General features: G+C 38.3%; 1 protein-coding gene, 2 long non-coding RNA genes and 1 pseudogene across 8 annotated transcripts in view; 2 read left to right on the top strand and 2 right to left on the bottom strand.

Annotated features, from left to right (window-relative positions):
* EPB41L4A (erythrocyte membrane protein band 4.1 like 4A) overlaps positions 1-9,744 on the top strand; it is a 236,437-nt gene extending 226,693 nt beyond the window's left edge. For all 3 annotated transcript variants that reach the window (XM_079143527.1, XM_079143526.1, XM_079143525.1), the window contains 5 exons: positions 1,879-1,926; positions 2,442-2,510; positions 3,924-4,034; positions 4,201-4,282; positions 7,798-9,744. In XM_079143527.1, coding sequence (XP_078999653.1) covers positions 1,879-1,926; positions 2,442-2,510; positions 3,924-4,034; positions 4,201-4,282; positions 7,798-7,926 — 439 coding nt within the window. In that variant the 3' untranslated portion in view covers positions 7,927-9,744. The remainder of the gene's footprint in view (positions 1-1,878; positions 1,927-2,441; positions 2,511-3,923; positions 4,035-4,200; positions 4,283-7,797) is intronic.
* On the bottom strand, positions 4,278-11,632 carry LOC306663161. 3 transcript variants are annotated; one of them, XR_013764380.1, is made up of 5 exons: positions 11,125-11,632; positions 10,612-10,681; positions 8,575-10,224; positions 5,504-5,636; positions 4,278-4,411 (listed from the first exon to the last, which is right to left on the bottom strand). It is a non-coding gene; the product is annotated as an uncharacterized lncRNA (long non-coding RNA). The 3 variants fall into 3 exon arrangements; XR_013764379.1 differs by lacking the exon at positions 5,504-5,636; XR_013764381.1 differs by lacking the exon at positions 4,278-4,411 and having other exon boundaries at positions 4,423-5,636.
* A 183-nt stretch (positions 11,633-11,815) lies between these two features.
* Positions 11,816-21,083, top strand: part of LOC306663162 — a 78,497-nt gene continuing 69,229 nt past the window's right edge. Inside the window, exon 1 of the long non-coding RNA XR_013764382.1 lies at positions 11,816-11,985. This is a non-coding gene — a long non-coding RNA (uncharacterized lncRNA). The remainder of the gene's footprint in view (positions 11,986-21,083) is intronic.
* Positions 17,556-18,509, bottom strand: LOC306664652 (heterogeneous nuclear ribonucleoprotein A1-like; annotated as a pseudogene). The gene has a single exon. The product of its transcript is annotated as a heterogeneous nuclear ribonucleoprotein A1-like (transcript).

Raw genomic sequence — 21,083 nt, forward strand, 5'->3', positions numbered from 1 at the left:
CACCACCTAATCTCAGCCACTTCTCAGGTCATACTCTTGACTAGTGGTTTTTAGTTGGGGGCAATGTTGTTCCTCACAGGACAATGTCTAGAGTCATTTTTGGTTGTCACAAAGGGGAGGTGCTACTGGCATCTAGTGGGTAGAGGCCATGGGTACCACTAATTATCTTTGAGTGTCCAGATCAGATTTTTACAACAAAGAATTATTATCCAAAATATCAATAATGCAGGGGGGGAGGAACCCTCCTATAATGTGCAAACAGCTAATACTATCCTCACTAATGTACCTTCCTGAAATAAGAATGATTATCGGTAGAAACCGCTTCTTAGCCTAAATATTATGCAATACTCTAGACTCTTGGGTAACTTTCTGTGAGAATTAGATGCTGGTGTAGTTACAAGTGAACCACCATTGCTGTGAAATGGAATAAAAGGTCAATGCTTTTTAATATTACCACCTTCTCAGACATTAGCATTTAATGGGTTAGCTTAGAACTTGGTGAATCAGACCAACCAAATGAAGGAAAGGCAGATTCCATTCGGGAGATTCTTTCAAAGAAGTAGTTTTGAGAAGTTTTTTTTTTTTTTTTTTTTTTTTTTTTTTTTTTTAAGTATATAATTTTATTCTTATAATAAGCAAAATCAACATTTAACAGTACTATTTTTATTCTGAAACTAAGGCTTCATCCCATTCCTTTATCTCCCTTTTTGTTTTGACTTCTTCTGAATTGATTGTCTTTACAGACACATTTTCTCCCTTGAAGAAAAAACTACTTTAATTCAATGACTAGAAAATAGCTTATCATATTCTGTGGGCTCAGAAAGTCCTACGAGAACTTCTCAGTCATGCCTTTATTGGCAGAAAAATGAAAGCATTGATGACATTGTAAGCTGAAACTAGTAGTAGAGATCCCAAAATGCTGATACAGGTGACCAACATAAAATTTCACAGGACAGAATGTATCAGTGGCTTTGCTTACTCTTGGCCTTTCAGTTGTTAAGATTTGGGAACTTTCTTTCTGTCTTGTTATTTGACCTCTTGTTCCATTGAGGGGACTGATGAAAGTTTATCATGTTCTCAGTAGAAAAAAAAATCACTCTTTGACAAGAATTTGGGTAATAATAGATTTCTAGTATTCACTGCTACAGTGGGGGTTAATAGTTAATACTATGAAGAGCAGGAACACATGGACATTGACTTCAGATTTCTCATTCTATGACATTAAAGACATAATTTCTACTTAAGTAGTTCTCGAGGAAGGGATTTGTGGGATTGATAGTTAAGGATTGAAAAGGACATACAAAGAATGACCACATGATTAAAAGTCAACTGATAGCTTTTAGCTTTTGTGGACCCAGATTTTGATTAGTGCAGAAATGCAATATCAGATGTCATTGGTACATAGTCTACCATCTGGACTGTCCCACCAGTTGCCTTTCCCCTGTGGTTGTTGTTTGCATTAAGTAATCACAGATCATGTTGGAACTCTTACATAGTAATAGAAACTGGATGAGTTCTTCTTTTGCCTTTACTTAGTAATAGCTAGCATGATCAGAAACCAAAGCACCTGAATCATTCTTCATTGTATAGTCACCACTGGAGGATATGTGGATTTTGTCCTGCAGTTCTAAGCTTGTTAATTAAATGAAACTCTGGTTATGGCTGGATTTATGTGATTTTTTTTTTTCCTTTAGTGGTACCAGCAGATAAATTACCTGGTATCTTTATACTGACCATTCCTGTAGCCCTCCTTGCTCAGTCTTTGTGTGGTCTCAGCTGGCAAATAAGACCTTCACAGTTTAAAAACTATTAAAGTTAGCTATTAGATTGTAGATGAAGCATGTTTTCAAAAGTGAACATTGTTTTCTTCATTTATAGGAGAAGCCCTGATATTCAAGCAAAAGAGGAGTTATGGAAGCATATTCAGTGAGTATTGTGTTTTGTTTTGTTTTGTTTTTTAATCCATGTAGTTTAAATGCAGTTACAAGAAAGACTGCTGTAACAGAGGCAGCCTCAGTCTGAGGCCTGGCAGCTAGTCTTATCAGCATGATATGGTACATGCAGCCCTGATAACTTCTCCTGAGTTCACTTAGTTTACCTATATCAGACAGGGCAATAGTTTACATATGAATACCGGGGAAAAAATCCAGAAACAAAAAGATACTCAACACAGGGGACGGAAGCAGAACTATCATAAGAAACTGGGGACAGTTGAAAAGTGTGGATGTGGGAAAACAAAGAAGGCAAAAGAACTACATCAAAGTTTTCCTTCCAAATTTCCTTGAACACATTCTAGTGTTTTCATATTTGCTCCCAGCTTATATTATTCTCACTAACACTGCATTTTGGAACAAGATTTGAAAGGAAGACTCATTTGCTGATTGTGAAAGAGATTAGTGTGTATACCAACAGGGTCACTTTTATTTTCTTGCTTCTTTTAGAAAGGAACTCGTGGATCCCTCTGGAATGTCAGAAGAGCAATTGAAAGAGATTCCATACACTAAAATAGAGTACGTATTTGCAAAGCTGTTCAAAAAAGTTTTATTTGTGCATCTGAGGGAGTTATTCATTCTTACCCTTCAGTTGTGTTCCATACAGTGCCTTAATTTGTATATTTTAACTAAAGTTAAAAGTAAATGTAGGAAGACAGGTAGAAAAAGGTGTACTTCTTTCTGCAGTCCAATACATAGCCCTGTTTATATATGGTAGGTATAAGGGGGCTTTTGATGATTAATGTCTGTTTTAAAATATTTTTTTTCTGAAATAGTCATTAATTGGTAACAAAGTTTGTATTTATCCATTATTTTAACATCGAGAGAATTGTTTACCACAAAACTGTCATGTAAGACCAAGATGGTCCCTGTCAGAGCTAGCACATTCAACTGGATAGTCTTTATGAAAGCCTAACAGGAATCCCTAATCACCTGTCAGTGTGGGCTACAGTGTACCTTTTACTGTGCTTCCTGCCTTGTAATAATTGGTTCAGAGAAAGTGGGTGCCTTCTTTGTTGCTTTAGTTCCCCTTCTGCAACCCATGCTTCTTTCCCACACAGAATTGCTGGTTGGTACCTATATTTATGCCAAAGAGTGAATTCTTAAAAATTAAGATATAATTGATAAAAATTATAGATATTTATGGTATATGTGATATTTTAATGTTTACATTAAAATCATTAAACCAAGCTAATTAGCATATATATCACCTGGCATATTTTTGTGGTTGACAGAATTTAAGATCTCAACAGTTTTCAAGTGCAGATCAAATTCTTTTTTTGTACTAGGGATTGAACCCAGGAGCGCTTTACCTCTGAGCTACATTCCCAGGGTCTTGCTAAGTTGCTTAGGGTCTCACTGAGTTGCTGAGGCTGGCCTCAAACTTACAATCCTCCTGCTTCAGCCTCCCGAGTCACTAGGATTACATGTGAGCGCCACCGTGCCTGGGTGAAGATCAAATTATTAATGACAAGTTAGTTAGTAGCTGAGGTAATAATCAACTTTTTCTGATAGCAGTGCCATTTTGTCTGCAGTGTAGATTTTTCTTCCATACTACTGGAAAGCATTCAACTGTAAGGGATAATTTCATTGAAAATTTGGTGATAAATATATATATACATACATACACACACACACACACACACACACACATACATGTACATGCATACAAGTACTATAAAAGCTTCATATTCATGTATGGTCAAGGGAGCATTTTCCTACTGTTAACAAGTGAAACTTAAGTCACTCAGGCTTTCAAAGTCCACAAGAGACAAATTATTTTAATAATCTGTTTGAAGGTCATTTTTTTCTTTCGTTTTTTATTTTCAAAATTTAGGAAAAATTCCAAATTATTCTGTTTTGACTTTTGGCATAATTGTTTCCTTGTTTTGTGTGTGTGTGTATTTTTTGGTTTGTTTGTTTCTTGTTCAGGACTCAGGGTGACCCAGTCCGTATCAGGCATTCTCATTCACCACGAAGTTACCGTCAGTATCGCAGGTCCCAGTGTTCAGATGGAGAGCGATCGGTTCTCTCGGAAGTGAAGTAAGTGGGTAACCTGGGGATGTTATCAGCTGGTGGCTCCAGCAATGCAAAGTCTGGTAGAGCTCTCTGTAGTGATGGAAATGTCCCGTATCTACACCATCACCCTCTTTCAAGTTAAGTTCTGATTCTAGGTGTTATTCATTAATTCTAAAACTCATCTCTGCAGTTCAAAAACAGATCTTGTACCACCACTTCCAGTGACCCGTTCTTCAGACGCTCAGGGTTCTGGTGGCTCTACAGTTCATCAGGTTAGTAATAATAAAGTTCCTGGGTGTTGTAATGACAATTATGATGGCAGTTATGAGAAGCATTTTGTGCTTTGGGGAGTTCCTTCAGATAAGCAGGGTGATGAATCTTTTAACTTCCTTTTTGAGATCCTGTTAAATTAAGATGCACAAGGAATGAGGAGTCAGTGCTCAAGAACCAAGACACAGCATGATTAAGTTAGGAATGAGAGGTAGAGGGTAGTATGTGGTCTAAAATGATCTGAAGCTTGGGACCATGCCAAGTATAATGAAGACTAAGACATCATTAGATCAGATTAAATCACTAATTAAAAAAAAATCTTTTAGGTATTTTTTGAGCCAGAGAAAGGAAGAGTAAGTGATAGATTAACAGGGTGGGGGAACAGATGTTCAATTGTTAACTGATGACAAACAGAACTAGTTTAGTTCTGTCCTCCCCATTAAAGAGAATGAGCTTCATGCTAGAAATGTTTTTACAAATGTGGTTAAAAGAGAATTCAAGGACCCAGTAGAGCACCTCATTGCTTTAAGAAAATCAAAAAATAAAAAGAGAAAAAAAATACTTAAAAAAATCACTTTAATACTCAGTGGAAGTACATAGATGTATCAGGGAAGCACTGTAGGAAGTATATTTCTGTAGTGTTTGATATCTTTCATGGTGTCTTTTTTAGCAAAATGGAAAAAAATGTGGGCTGAATAAGATAATTGGATGGCTTTATACAGCTAGGTAAAAAGTCACTCCAAAACCAAAGTTGATGTTTATGAAGGATCTATTATTTACAATTCTGTGGTTTTCATTCTTGTTTCGATGGTGGATTCCTTAGAAGAGCCAATTATAACTATTGTCTCTCATAAAAATGTATATAAATGCATATAGTTTTGTATATTAATACAGGGAGTTCATGGACCACCTGCAAAGCCTGGTCCCAGTGGTATCCATTATGTGCTGCTTTTCATAGACCCTGTTTCTTTCTTATCAATGACTTGAACAGGATGAAATAAGCCTGTGCTAATGTAGCTTAGATTCCCTAGAAACAGATTCTTTGATGGAAATTCATATGCAGGAAGTTTATTGGAAAGAATCTTTAGGATTAACACTTGTTGGGGAGTGAAAGAGGTTTGGCAGAGGCACGAGTTGTGTGGTACAGTCTTAATTAAGGCAGTGGTTCTGTGGGAAGCTTCAGAGATGGCCCTTTATCCTGCCTTGAGACACTCAACACTCACCATTTGGCAGTTGTCTGATAAGGTGTGCTTCTGAGAAGAGCATGATCTTAGGTGACAAGGCTCTTTTCAGCAGGGGATAGTTCCTGGGGAGGAGCTCAATGTTGAGCCTTACAGTAGCCAACTCTCCTGGCAGCTGGAGGAATGAAAGTCTTGAATGGAGATTTAGCAGTAAACACAGCTTCTGTTTGATTAGTTAAATCTGGGAGAGCTAATAAATTGTCAAAACAGATTATTTGTTTCAAGTTGAAAGCACTTTTTCAAAGTTACATTCATGATTGATAGTTTGGGCTTTGCATTCAGAAAGCTCAAACCTCTTAGGATTATTATGATCATGATCAATAAGCATTATTAGCTTTCAGAGTTTTTTGTCTTGTATTTAAATTGGTTTCAAGAACAGGAATTTTATTTTACTCTGTAGTTTTACTTTTCCAACTACTGTAGATCCTCCACTAATCTCCATCAGTGAGCAATTTCAAGAAACACAAATTGTACACAATAAATGTTGAAAGGGTAGCTCTCACTTTGCTGCATACAATTACTCAGGTGCATCTTTTGATCAATGGTCTGATTGTGAGCCTGATTCTGGGATGCATTTGACTTAAAATTCAAGAACTTGGTAATGAGCACTTCTAAGGAGTGACATGCACTGGTCTGAGCACTCAAAGCATGGCCAACTGGCCATTTAGTCTGCTGCCTGTTTTCGTACAGCCCAGGAAGTAATAACAAGTGTTTAAAAAAATATGTAAGAGACAATGTAGTCCACAATCTGGCCCTTTACAAAAGTTTACTGATCCTGGCCTACCTACTTAAAAGTAAACAGGAAAAGCAATCAAAATAATAAGTAGTCTAAAGAAATAAAGCTCCAACAGTCAATAGGGTCAACATTACTTTAGATAGGGTGGCCAGAGGCCACCTTAGCAAGTGGCATTTAAAGCTGAGATCTAGCACGTGAAGACCAGCCATGTGGGTAGGTAGAATGCTGGGGCACGAGGTGGGAAATGCTGAAGAGCCAAGACCAGTGTGGCCTGAGCATAGTGAATGATGGGGAAGGAGAGTAGATTAACTAGAGGACCCTTAACGGTCAGGGGAACAAAGTTTGGACTTTTTGCTTTCCAAAGTGCCAAAAAGGAAGCCAATTATCTGGCTACCATGTAGGGAAGGGTCTAGAGTGACCAGTAGAAGCAGGAAAGTTGTTTCCTAACCTCCTCCCTAGTGCCAGAGTTCTGACAGTGGTCTGGTTTATACCTCACCTGGCCTTTTCATGCACAAGGGAATAATGAATGGGGTGAATTAAGGACTTGATTGATTTATTTCCTTAAGTTATGCAGAGAGGACAGATTCAATCTTAGACAAATTTACAAGGTGGTGGTCGAGGCCACTTCCTAGCTCTTGTACTAGTGATTCTGAGAAGGTATTCCTTCTCTTCACATACACTAGCATCCTACCCACAACCTCTGGCTATCTAGAAATCTATTTCAGATTCACACTTGCTATTCTTAGCAGAATTATTCAATCAGTACTGCTTACAAACTAAGGCAGTCATCAGAACAGATAAAAGACAACTATTTCCTAAAGGATGATTTGTTTTTTAAGTCCAAATGACTCAAAATAAGAATATGGATAGTGTAGCCCACTGTGTGAAGGTATACTTTTTTGCAAGAAAAAAATGCTTCCCAGTCTGATCTACAGACTGGTTGGGTCATCTCTAGTAGGTAAAGGCAGGAAGGTTGAGTGAAGGAAGTAGTTTGAGGTACTGTTAGTAGCTTTCACAGGGTCTCCCCTCACAGTTGTGGGTTGTGTATGTACAAAATTCAATTCTAGACGTCCTGGGTATAGTGCCCAGGCTCTGGTAACTCAGCAAGCCTGTTTCTTTATGATGAACACTTACATCACAAATGTCCTTGAGTCTCCCCACCTCAAATGTGACAAGTAAGTGGCCCTTAAGACATTGTGCTATACATACCGTTTGATTTGGTGACTGCTGCTGAAAACAATTTGTAATTTGGGAAGATTGTAATAATTACTTCAAGCCGTATTTTCATCTCTGCCCTGCTTGGAAAAGTGGGAAGACTGTAAGCCTGGTTTAGAAATTATTCACAAAAAAATGACTTATTTGGGTGAATCATGCCTAATCCTCATGAAATTCACCAAGTACATAACTGACGTTTTTATTGTTTGAGGGAATATTTGTCAGGTTTTGGTATTATGACACTGTACTTGTAACTTGGTATTCTTAAGAATAATTGATTTGGCTGTATTGTCTTCTGACTGTATTTTCTCAAATTTTCATTTAGAGAAGAAATGGGTCTAAAGACAGCCTGATTGAAGACAAATCTCAGACACCTACAAGCAATCTGGCTGGAAAACACACAGCAAAAACAATAAAAACTATTCAAGCTGCTCGCCTCAAGATAGAGACTTGATCCTGGTGAAGGGCCAGGGATGGGAGTGGGAGGGGTGTTGTGTGCCACTGGTACTTTTGAAACTGTGAATTTACTCAAACCTTGCAAGTGTTTCTTCAGCACAAGGATCTTTTGGTTCTTTTAAAGGTTAACTACAGCATACCTGTGAAGGGCCTTTTAACTGGAAGGATAGTCTTGTAAAAACTCACTTTCCTTTCTGAAACAGGGTAACAAACTATACAACTCTATCTTGTGTCTACCACCAAGACCAGATGCTTCTGATCAACCTGGAATCCTGGCCTGCAGCTGGCTTGCTGTGCAATAAATAGTACACCAAGTGGGAGGAAAACATTCTTCCCAGCTCTAGGTGGTTTTCAGCTTGTGCTGTGGTGCACAAGGACTTGCGGCATCACTTTCAAACTGCAGATTTTTATTGATATAGTTCTTTGTAATATTGTATTTTGTGGCATTAAGTTCCACTGGTTATTTACAAATGTTGTAAAAAGCTTTTTAAGTGCTGCTTTTAATTTCTTAAGTGCCCTAGTTGTGTTTTCTGAGAAAAAAAAAAAAAAAGGGTTAAGTGTGAATTTCAGTTGTCCTTCCATCTTACTTGCCTCTTCTTGACCTTTCCTCTCCAGTGACTTTTCAGTCTACAGGGAAAATACAAACCTATCTTCCATCCTTTCCTGTCTTTCCATCTGTGCTTGGATTCCACCTCTCCTGATCTCCTCAGGATCCTTGTTTCTGATCTTATATATTCAGTCTTTTCCTTTGAGCTTTTATCTTTGCCACCTGGGTTTAAATATGACAAGGATTCAACTATCTTCTGTCAGTGTCCTCAAGTCATAATGCCTATTTAAAACCATGTCTAATATGGATTCTTCTCCCATCACTCCAGTAAAACCCTGTTCATGTCACTAAATCCCAAGCATTTATAGGTCTTAGAACATTCTCTTCCTTCTGATTTAATGCAATCCTGTTTTGCTTCTACCATTCTGATCATCCTTTACAGTACATCCTGCTCCACCTTTTCACTACTTATTAGGATTTTTTTTTCTTTTCCAAACCTCAGATCTAGAGGACCTTTCTCTACCCAGGTTTCATTTATACCCATGGCCTTAAGACTCCTGTGGCTTACACTCCAGTGTTTTGCTAAGAGGCTACTTGGATTTTCAAAGGTTTCAACTAGTTAAGCACTGGCCCACAACCTAGACTTAGGGCCAGTATTTGCCACAGTGCAAGCCTAACTCAAGAACATCTTTATTATCAAATCCTGTTGACTTTGCCCTTTCAGTACACTGGTCCAAACTAATCATCTCTCTCCTGAACAACTGTAGTAGCCTCTAATTGGCCCACTTGTTCTGAACTGTTCTTTACTAGATTCTCACATCTTGCTTTAATAAAACCCAAGCCTTAAGTGATCTGGCCTTTTTACTACCTCTTCAACATCATTTTGTAACATGACTAAATCCTGCAATAGCCATCTTACAAACCTCATTGAGCATCCAACTCTAAACCAGGGCACTAAGGAGGGAGAGCAACCACAGATGAAAGCAGACTCATGGTCGTATTTTATAACCTAAAGGTCTCTGTACATGTCATTTGCCTATCTTTGCCTTGCAAAAAATGGCACCTACCTTAGGTCAACATTGCTTTCTCAGGTTTCCCTGATGTGGTCAAATCCTACCATGATATTTATCTCACAAAGCAAGCTTTACTTTTGTGATATTTCCTCCACTCAGATATAAGGTCCCAGAGGGTGGAACCGTGTTTGGCTTATCATTGTGTTCCCAGGTCCTAGTACACTGCTTTCAAATAAATTTTTTCTGAATGCCTGAATACACTGTTTGTTCTTTCCTACTACGTAAAAGGAGAAAAACCTAGTGTCTTAAATTAAAAGCACAGTACTTTGGTATTTTAAAAAATCCTTAAGTGCACAAATCTAGTTTTAGTAAACATGCAGTGGGTGCATTAAACGCACACCTGTGACTGTTTCTTTTTGGACCTTGCCAGAAACGATCTTAAGGCTATAAGTGGTTATAGCTCTGAATATTAATTTTAACTGCTGAGATGTAACAAATACGAAGTTGTTGGATGGAAAAGAAGCCTTCCCTTTGATCTTTAGGTAAGAGGAAACTATTTTCTGGCAGATACTTAAAACACAAATCTCAAGCATATTAAAGCATTTATTAATATCCCATCTTAAATGTATATTCTGTCCAAAGGCAGTATTTTAGTACTCCTCAGACTCCTGGAAATTTTAAAATGATCCAAGCAACTTTTGAAGAACAAATTTCCAAAATCCTCACCAAGGACATCCTAAAAGAAAAGAAAATACTCAATTTGAAAAGCATATATTTACATTACATTTTAATAAAGAACTTGGGTAATAATAAATCTGTATCACGTTTCAGTATTAAAAGTTACACAACTTCTGCCTGAGATTTGGCAAGTTTTTCTTACATTTATTACCAAACAAAAATAATGATATCCAGAATGCCAGTAATATGTTTTTACTTTTCTCTTCAGTATTGTCTATTCAAGAAAAAAAGCAAACTTCCACAAAAGCTGGCAACAGGTTCCATTTGCTATCAAGTACAGATATAGCAGTATTAATGCTAATAAGCCTTTAACACTAAACAACACAAAGGCACCCCAATTTAAAAAATAAAATTTCCCACAACTTCTATTTTGGTATCAACCTACCTTAAGTCACCTCTGTGCTCCCAAGGTAGTGTTCAGAAGCCAATGTCTGATTTAAGCATCCATTTTCCACCTGAACAAAAAAAAAATTGAACTAGTTGAAAAGAAACATACGCTTAACACTGGCGGACTTTAAAGATGCAAGTACATACAAATTAAATGTGCACTGTTACTTATGCAGCTCCTACACCAAAGATATCATATTTAAGGGCAGGAAAAGGCTGCAAAGTATTTATTTATGCCTTTTTTGACACCACATTCACTAGTTTACAAAAGTGAACGGGCAACACAAAGGCTACGTGAAAACAGAGTTCGGCCCTACTCATGGCACAGACTGCAGACTGGTTGAGATGAATTGTTGGTTACTGTCTGAAAAGAAAACAACTAGTCCTAGTACTTTTTTCCTTAGGATTGAAAATCCTGTTAATGAAAACAGAAACGAAGTTTTAAGCAGCTGAATGGAATCCTTAAAATCCTGAGTAAACCGGTCAACTTGGCAATGACAAGAAAACTTACCTACAAAGTCGGTGATACTCATTAAATTTCCGCCAAGCTCTGCACCTGAACACACTTGTAGTGATCCGCATTTCAAAGGGCACTTTGCCTCGAGGTTGGCCCACTTTTTACAGTGGGCTCAGGCAGGCACAAGGCCAGTTATACTGGGGGTGGGGGGGCTTTCCTGGTCACGCGAAAAAAATTTATACTTATGCTCAAGACTCCCTGGCAAACAGCCGACGATCGATAAAAGTAAATCTAGTTAATTTCCCCAATTGCCGGGAAGGGAACGTAGGCCAAAGTCCGCCTCAGGCCCTCAAGAGGCCCCTCGGAAGATGCGGCCGAGGTTAGGCCGCTGCCAAGTGCGTCCTGAGACCTGGACTTTCAGTCCTGGTCCGGCCGCGGCAGGCGCCTTCCCAGGATCAGGGGGTCGCGCTTCTTCATCCCGCGGCCTGGCGCCCAGGCGCGGGAAACCGCGTGTCCAGTCACCCACCATGGCCAGATCCCCAGCACACGGCGCGCAGAATGGGAAAAAGGCAGAACGGGTCTCCCACAATGCTTTTCTACAACTGGAAGGGTCCACGGAGCGAGGGACGCGGGGAGAACGGACTGTACTATCGGCCGCCGTACTCTCGCGCGCCGCCGTGTGGCCGGAGGGAAAAGTGCTCAGTGAGGGGCTGTGGGACCGATTTCCTAAGGAAGGAGGAGCGGAAGGAGAGTCCCATTTGAGGATGGGTGACCGGTTCTTTCCGTCGGGAAGGAGGTTTTATCAAGCGTGGATATCCTACCATCCTTTCTCCCAGGGTTGAGAGCGTATGGTCAGTGCTGAGCAATGGACATGACCCAAAGGACTTTGGACCTCTCGTGGCCAACTAGGGAAGAGTAAGGCCATTCATTTAAAAAAGTTGTATTGAGTACTTAGAGTACTCCGGGATTTGTTCTGAATGCCTGGGAATCAGGGTGTGAATGAGACAAAGTTTCCGTCTTACATTCGAATTGGGCGACGAAGACTCAAAACCCTTAAACAAGTGGATACTGTAATTCCACACAGCATTAAGAACCAAGAAGAGGGAGGGATGGAATGGTGTCATTTGCCGGGGTGGGTGGGTGGGGGGGTGGAGGGGGTTGGTGGAGCTGGAGGCTGTTATGTTGAGCGGCTTCAGTGAGTCAAGGACGGGTGTTTTCTGACTAGGAGGGAGGATGGGAAAGGTGGGGGCGGACTTCATGAGAATCAGAGGGAGACCCGAAGAGGACCGAGTGGGAGTGGGAGATGGGGAGGAAGAGGGAAGTAAAAAAAAAAAAAAAAAAATCTTTCTTTAAAAAATAAATAAAATGGGAAAAAAAAAAAAAAAAAAAACCCAAGAAGAAAGCAAAAGAAGGCAAAGCAATGGAAACAGAACAACACTGTCCAATAGTGATGCAGTGCAACCACGGATGTAATTTAGAAATTCCAGATTACCACATTGTAAAACATACGAACAGGTTAAGTTAATTTAAATAGCCTAACCTATGCTAAATATTATTTCAACATATATTCAATAGAAAATTATTAAGAGGATGTTTCATATTTTTAAATTCCTACTAAGTCTTAAAAACTTGGTGTATGTTTTATACTTCCAGCACATTTCAATTCGAACCAGGCACACATCGCAGGTGCTCAGTAGCTCACTGGGCTAGTGATAGAAAAATTTGGAGGTAAACTTCTTTTCCTTCCTATATTGGGGATTGAGCCCTGGGATGCTTTACAACTGAGTATATCCCCAGCCCTTTTTGTTTTTTATTTTGAGAAAGGATCTCACTAAGTTGCTCAGGGCCTGGCTAAGTTGCTTAGGCTGACCCGAAACTTGGAATCCTCCTGCCTCAGATTCCTGAGTAGCAGGGATTACTTGCATGCACAAGAGAGCCAGGCTGGAGGTGAACTTTGAGTAGAGTGTGTGGGGGTGGTTACACAGCATCTGGGGGACAGGTTGACCAGTGTGACTGGAGCAGAGCAGGAAGTGCAGTGAAAAGATGCAGCAAAAGAGGCATCTAGGGAGACCTATAGGCAGTCATACAGGGAGAGAATTGGTATTTCATGCTGAAATTTTAGAGTAAATTATCATCACAGAAATAAAGCAGAGGCTGTTAATTGGCTTTTTTTTTTTTTTTTCCTGATAACATAACTTCTTGAATAGACAGGAAAGGCAGTGAGAAGGTAATATGGTAAAAAGAAAATCTTGTACCTGTAAGTCCCACCAGAAACCACAGTCTTTGTCTGAAGCTTTCTTTGAATCTTACTGCTAAAAAACAAAAACCAAACAAACAAAAAGCGAAAGCAAGAAAAGAATTTATCTCTCAACCCATCAAGTTGTATACGTTAAATACTTACAGCTTACTATATCTCAAGCATACTCCAACAAAGTGGTTTGAAAACAGGAAATGAAAATATAGGTTTACAGCCCAGTGGTCATCACACAAGAACTAACCCCAGTGATAAGAAATTCAGCTTGGGAATATGAAAGAGTAAATGTGTAATGATCAAAAGAAGGTAAATAACTCCAGATCTACATACATTAGGAAGTCACTGTAACATCCAGGGTGAGAGAAAGGTTAGATGTGGAGAAGATACCACCAAGACTTCATTTAGACATGAAATAATCAGTGTGGGGATTAGAGTCTTGCCTTCTTGGTAGAGAGAGGGTGAAGAAATTGCCTCCACTGGGGCAGCCAGCAGGCTTAGGTTTATATCTAGTCTGATACTTGTTCCCTTAGGTTTGATACTTGTTCTCAAATTAGTGAGAATCACCATTCAGAGCTTGACTTTCCTCATTTACAGATAGCATTTATGCACATGTACTATATGGGTTAGTTTAAAGAACTAAGAAAGGTTTGTGGAATTGTGTAGCATTGTGTATGGTACATAATGACATGTAATAAATGACTCAAATGAGTTAGGCTCTTCTAATGTTTATCTCACCCCAAGTTTGGAACCTTCCTAGATTAAGTTGTTAAGGAAGGGGTGGGGGGATGTTCTGCTGTTTTTCTTGTAATGATATCGTGTTTTTGTTCCCGACGTATTCTCTTCTTCCTTTTTTTAAATATCTTTCTTAGACTTAGGGTGGTACAAGAATAGATAGAGGAAAAGTGTTGCAATATTAAATTAGTGCTGGGTGTCAGGAGGTCAATTCTAAATTCTTCAACTTCCTGTCTGTTTCAGCCTCACATATCCTGGTAAGCAAAGCCCTGTAATTAAGTATAGGTAAGCAGAAGGGATGAAGACGATAGGGGATATGTCCTACCTAGTCTCCTCTCCACCCTTGCCTGCAGGGCTGAGGCACTGTGTAAGAACATACAAGCCACACACAGTGTTAGCGCAAACATGGAAAACCTGAGTTTCCCAGTGCAGTAGGCAGAATAATGGTCCTTCAAAGATACCATGTCCGAATCCTTGGAATCTGTGAATATGTTACATTAGATAGCAAAAGGGGCTTTGCAGATAGGATTGATGTTAGAGCCTTGAGATGGGGAGTTAAAGATGGGAGAAGGAAGCAGAAGAGTTAGAGAAGGCAGGAGAGGTGGGACATGAGAAGGGCTCCACCCTCCATTCCTGGCTTCAAAGATGGAGGAAAGGGGCCACATGCCAAAGAATATTTATGGACAACCTCTAGAACCTGGGAATGTCAGCTCATAGCCAGCAAGGAAAAAGGGAATTCATTTATACAACTGCACAAACTGAAGCTGAATTATTAAAAAATCTAAATGAACTTAGGAGCAGATTTGCCCCTAGAGTCTCCATAAAAGAACACAGTGCTGGTAATAGCCTGATGTTAGCCCAGTGAGACTCACGCTAATCTACCGACAGAGCTGGGAGATAACAAGTGTGTGCTGTGTTAGGTCTCTAAATTTGTGTTAATTTGTCATGGCAGCAAGAAAAAACCAATATAACATGTAAGGGGCAAAGAGTAAGTGAACTTTGTTACTCCACCTTTTCTCGTCTCACCCCATTATCAAGAATATAAATGAGATTTTTTTCAGACAAGCTATGCATATTCCATTTTAAAGTACTTATTTCATATAAAGTTGTAATGGGTGTTAGGGATCCAATTAGATTTTTTCCATATGGAGAACCAATTTTTCCATGATCATTTATCAAATAGCCTATCTTTATTATACAAATCTATCATACTGCCTTAGTCATATATCAAGATTTTATTTGAGTGGGTCTATTTCTTCACTGTCCGATCTATCTCACTAGTCAGTTTGTTTATCTTTTGTCAGTATTATGCTGTCTTAATTACTATATTTTTATAATAATTCTTGATAAATGGAAAGGCAAATTCCCTGTTGCCCCATCCATGTCACCCCCCAGATGATTTTTCGTTTTTTTCTTGCATATAATATTTAGAATAAGCTTGTAAAGTTCTGTGAAAATCACTGTTGGGATTTATCCTGGAATTACATCGAACTATGATAAACTGGGAGAAGATTGATCTTTATGAGGGTGGGATGATAGTTAAATTTTATATGTCAGACAGGGACCCCCATCGGAGTAAACATTGCTCTGGTTATTATCAGTGAGGATGTTTCCAGAGACAGAGTAAAGGGAATTTTCCTCCCCAATATGGGTGAAAGGAGAATTCTCTTTTCCTCTGCCTGATTAAATCTGCCCTCATGGCTCCTATTCTCAGGTCTTTGGGCCCTACTAGGATCTATACATCTGCTCTCTGTTTAGGTCTTTGAACTATACGTCTGGTCTTCCTGGGCCTTCAGCTTGCAGATAGCAGATCTTAGGGCTTCTCAGATCCCACAATTGTGTATGCCAATACCTTATAATAAATTTCTCTCTCTTATAATAAATTTCTCTCTCTCCCTCTCTTCCTTTCTCTGGAGAATCTTGCCTAATATAGTATGCCACTTTGTGTCTTGAAAATCTCTCAAAATATAAAAATTTTTGGCATGAAGATCTTGCACATCTTTTGTTCCTTCTTAGATCTAATAATTCTGTTGCTATTGTAAATATTTTTAAAATTTCTATCTAGTTGCTCTTAACATGTATCAGTATAATTGCTTTTCTGTATTGATATTAAATAATTTACATAACTTAAAACGTTTTGTAGATTCTTTTTGGGCTTTCTCCTTAAACAATGGTGTCCATCTGTGGAAACGTTATTTCTTCCTTTTCCATTCTCATACATTCCGTGTGTGTGTGTGTGTGTGTGTGTGTGTGTGTGTGTGTGAGAGAGAGAGAGAGAGAGAGAGAGAGAGAGAGAGAGAGAGAGAGAGAGAGAGAGATGGGGGCGGGGAGAGAGAGGGAGAATACCTAGGCTAGGACTTCTAGGACAAATGCTGAATAGAGTGATAATCCTTGTCTTGCTCATGGTTTAAAGGAATGTTCTTACTATTTCAGATTTCGGTGTGATGTGGATGACATCTTCATGTCTTTCCTATTGTTTATTGGGTTAGGGAAGTTTCCTTCTCTTTCTCCTTTGCCAATAGCTTTTTTGTCAAAAATGAATGTCGGATTTTATGAACTATCTCTGTGGATATGAATATTTTTTCTTGCCATTTATCAATGTGGTAAATTGTGTATATAAATATATATAAATATAAATATATATATATATGTATCACCAGTAGCATTTGTGTGGCATATCCACCTCACTGATAATTCATATCAATTTTGATGTTCTAACACATGATACTCTCTCTTATCAATTATGTTTGTAATGTAACTTAAGCATTTCCTATACTTTTTGGGGTGGTGGGTTTGAAAATGTTGTATTGAGTTTTGGATCTTACATATAGTTTTTCCTAATTAAATATTAGATGAAACATTGATTTGAGGAATACACATATTGTATGATGTGAGAACATTAAATGCAAAAGATAAGTTACTGGCAAAACATTAATCTGGGAACTGTACTATAGAGTATGCCTATACTGATTTTTCAGGGTTAGTTAGACAACTTTTCTTTTTTTCTTTTCTCTGAAAAATGTTATGTGATGTCAGAATTATGATTATTATTGGTGTTGGAGATCAAATCCAGGGCCTTATGCCTGCTAAGCACATATTCTACCAATGAGCTACACCTCGGGTCTCTGTATTTTCTTTCTTTCTTTCTTTTTCTTTTTTTCTAAAGACACATTTATTCAGCATCATGATCAGACTATTGCATTTAGCAATTAACAACATGGGTGCAAAAAAAAAAAAGTCTACATTAAAATCCTTTGTTGGAATGCTTTACACTTCCACAGAACAGAAACTAAAATAACCTGTCATACAACTAATCACACATACAGTCCTCGAGTTTTTTTGCCCATACACATGAGTATTGTCTAAACCACGTCTTCTTTGTAGCAGCTTGGCCCTGCCACCACTGTGCTTGGCGGAGTTCACAAATCCGTTGTAACCTGTAGCTTCCCTGTCACTCTTCTGGCTCTCCTCTCCTGCTAAGCTTTGTTTTCTAGCAGTATTAAAACCTTCTGCCACTGCCACAGCTACTGCTGCTGCCTAAACCACATAGCCACCTTGGTTTTGTGGTTTGGCAAAGTATTTGCCTCCACCACCGTAAAGTCCAGAGCTTTTGCCTCCAAAGTTTCCACCCTTCATGAGTCCAAAATTTGATGACTGATTGTTGTAATTGCCAAAATCATTGTAGCTTCCGCCACCTCCAAAACTGCTTCCATCATTACCAAATCCATTGTAGCCATCCCCACTGCCACCATGTCCACCTCCACCACGGCTGCCACCAAAGCCACCACGACCACTGAAGTTCCCTCCAAAACCAAAATTGTCATTTCCACCAATACCACCTCCGCGACCACCACCAAAGTTTCCAGAACCACTTCAACCTCCTTGACTAGATGAAGCACTAGCCATCTTTGACAGGGCTTTCCCCACTTCACAGTTGTGGCCATTCACAGTATGGTATTTCTGAATGACATCTTATCCACAGAGTCATGGTCATCAAATGTGACGAAAGCAAAGCCCCTCTTCTTTCCACTGCCTCTGTCAGTCATGATTTCAATAACTTCAATTTTCCCACACTGTTCAAAATAATCTCATAGGTGATGTTCTTCAGTGTCTTCTTTAATGCCACCAACAAAGATCTTTTTCATAGTTAAGTGGGCCCCTAGTCTTTGAGAATCCTCTCTTGAGACAGCTCTCTTTGATTCCACAGCTCTTCCATCCACCTTGTGTGGTCTTGCATTCATGGCTGCATCCACTTCCTCCACAGTGGCATAAGTGACAAACCCAAAGCCCCTGGAGCACTTGGTGTTTGGGTCTTTCATTACCACACAGTCCGTGAGTGTCCCCATTGCTAAAAATGGCTTCTCAGACTCTCATCAGTTGTTTCAAAGCTCCGACCTCTGATGAATATCTTCTGCAGCTGTTCGGGCTCTTTAGGGGACTCTGATTTAGACATGACGGCAGCAGGAACAGAGACTTTAATGATGCTTTCTTGGCGGCGTCCACAGGCAGAAAGCTATATTTTCTTAACTAAGAAAAACAATCCTCACTGCTCTTCTTCAGTTTTGGTAAGTTAAATTTCCAGGAAATTGTCCACTTACCCCATGTTTTTAAATTTGTTTAAAGAAAGCTTTTCATTATATTTGTTTAAAGAAAGCTTTTCATTATATTATCTGTTTACCTTTTAAATCCCTGATCTTCCTTATTTATGTTTTATTTTTCATTCTTAATGTGCGTCATAGAATTATCAATTTTATTAGTAATGGTTGAGTATTTTTTTTTTTTTTTTTTTTTTTGCGGTACTGGGGATCGAACTCAGGGCCTTGTGCTTGCAAGGCAAGCACTCTACCAGCTGAGCTATCTCCCCAACCCATGGTTTAGTATTTTAAAAAGTATTGACACTATTTTTTCTGTTGACACAATTTATATCTAATATATATGTCACTATATCAATAATAAATTACTCTATTTTCGTTAAAGTAACCGTTATATTTTACTTCAGATTTATACAATTTTGGGGGGGAGTCTTTTTAGGCTTGCTTGGTGTAGACATTTCCCGTCGATTCAGTTTTTGCCTAGCATTAGAGTATTATTCATGCTGTTTTTCATTATCAACTTAATCTTTTTATTTCCTTGCATATTTAAAAGAAATGTGAATAATATGTAAAAAGTACATATTTTAGGTTTCTTTATTGAAGGAATTTGACTTTAAAATTATGTTATACATTCTTGAATGTAAAAATATGAAAATGCTAAACAATTGCTGCTTATTCAAGAATTACAGTGCACACACAATATGTCCAAAGTAAGAAGGAAAAATTTAGAATTAGTAGCAAGTATATAATCCTAGCAGAAGGAAAAACTAATGATCATCCTAAAGCCCTGAGTACTTTGTAGAGAATTTTGGTGGAACCATAAAACTTATTACCAGTCAAGGTGAACTGGAGGATAAAATTTGAGTGTTCTCAGATGCCATGATGGTGGAAGACCCAGTTGTTAGTGGGCATTGTCATTTCATATAGTAGTTTAAATTAGCCAGTTTATATTCACATTAGAAGTTTTATATTTTCTAATACTTATATTTCCCAAAGTGTTCAAATATTTTTTAATGTTTCACTACTGGTTTGGGCACATTGGTGTGTACCAGTTAAACGTCTGGTTCAAAATATTTTATGATTTCTTCTTTACTAGTGAATTACTTAGAAATATGTTTTTAATTTCATATGTGATCTTTTGAGTATGTTATTTTTTCATTATTTATTTATATTACCTAATGCTAACTCATTTGAACTATAGGCTTCTGATTATACAAAATTTGTTTTTTACATTTCCTATTATGTAGTTTTTTAAATTTTACTTTTTTGTTCGTTCTAATTAGTTATACATGACAGTAGAATGCATTTTGACACATCATACACAAATGGAGTGTAACTTCTCATTCATCTGGTTCTGCGTGATATAGAGTTACACAGGTCATGTATTCATATATGAACATAGAGTAATAATGTCAGATTCATTCTACCATCATTCATTCACTTATGTCCCCTCCCCTCCCTTCACTACCCTCTGTCTAGTCCAATTTACCTCTATTCTTCCCCCTCACCCTATTGTGAATTAGCATCCGCATACCAGAGAAAACATTTGGCCTTTGGTTCTTTGGGATTGGCTTATTTTGCTTAGCATAATATTCTCCAGCTCCATCCATTTATCCAATTATGGCAAATGCCATAATTTCATTCTTCTTTAAGGCTGAGTAATATTCCATTGTGTATACATACCAAAGTTTCTTTGTCTGTTCATCTGTTAAAGGGCACTTAGGTTGGTTCCATCATTTAGCTATTGCGAATTGAGCTGCTATAAACATTGATGTGGCTGTGTCACTGTAGTATGCTGATTTTAAGTCCTTTGGGTATAAACCAGGAGTGAGATATCTGGGTCAAATGGTGGTTCCATTCCAAGTTTTCTTAGGACTCTCCATACTGCTTTCCATAGTGATTGCACCAATTTGCATTCCCACGAGCAATATATGAGTGTATGAGGGTACCTTTTTCCTCGCATCCTCACCAACATTTATTGTTGCTTGTATTCTTGATTGCCATTCTCACTGGAGTGAGATGGAATCTCAGTGTAGTTTTGATTTACATTTCTTTAATTGCTAGAGATTTTGAACATTTTTTCATATATTTGTTAATCAATTGTATTTCTTCTTCTGTGAAGTGTCTGTTCAGTTCCTTTGCCCATTTATTGATTGGGCTATTTGTTTTTTTGGTGTTAAGTTTTTTGAGTTCTTTATATATCCTGGAGATTAATGCTCTATTTCAAGTGCATGTGGTAAGGATTTTTTTCCCATTCTGTAGACTCTCTCTTCATGTTATTGATTGTTTCCTTTGCAGTGAGGAAGCTTTTTAGTTTGAATCCATCCCATCTATTGATTCTTGATTTTACTTCTTGCCCTTTAGGAGTCTTGTTAAGGAAGTCAGGTCCTAAGCAGAAACAGTAGAGATTGGGGTCTACTTTTTCTTCTCTTAGG

This window comes from Sciurus vulgaris (genome assembly GCF_902686455.1).
Source record: "Sciurus vulgaris genome assembly, chromosome: 6".
NCBI classification, from domain to species: Eukaryota; Metazoa; Chordata; class Mammalia; order Rodentia; family Sciuridae; genus Sciurus; species Sciurus vulgaris.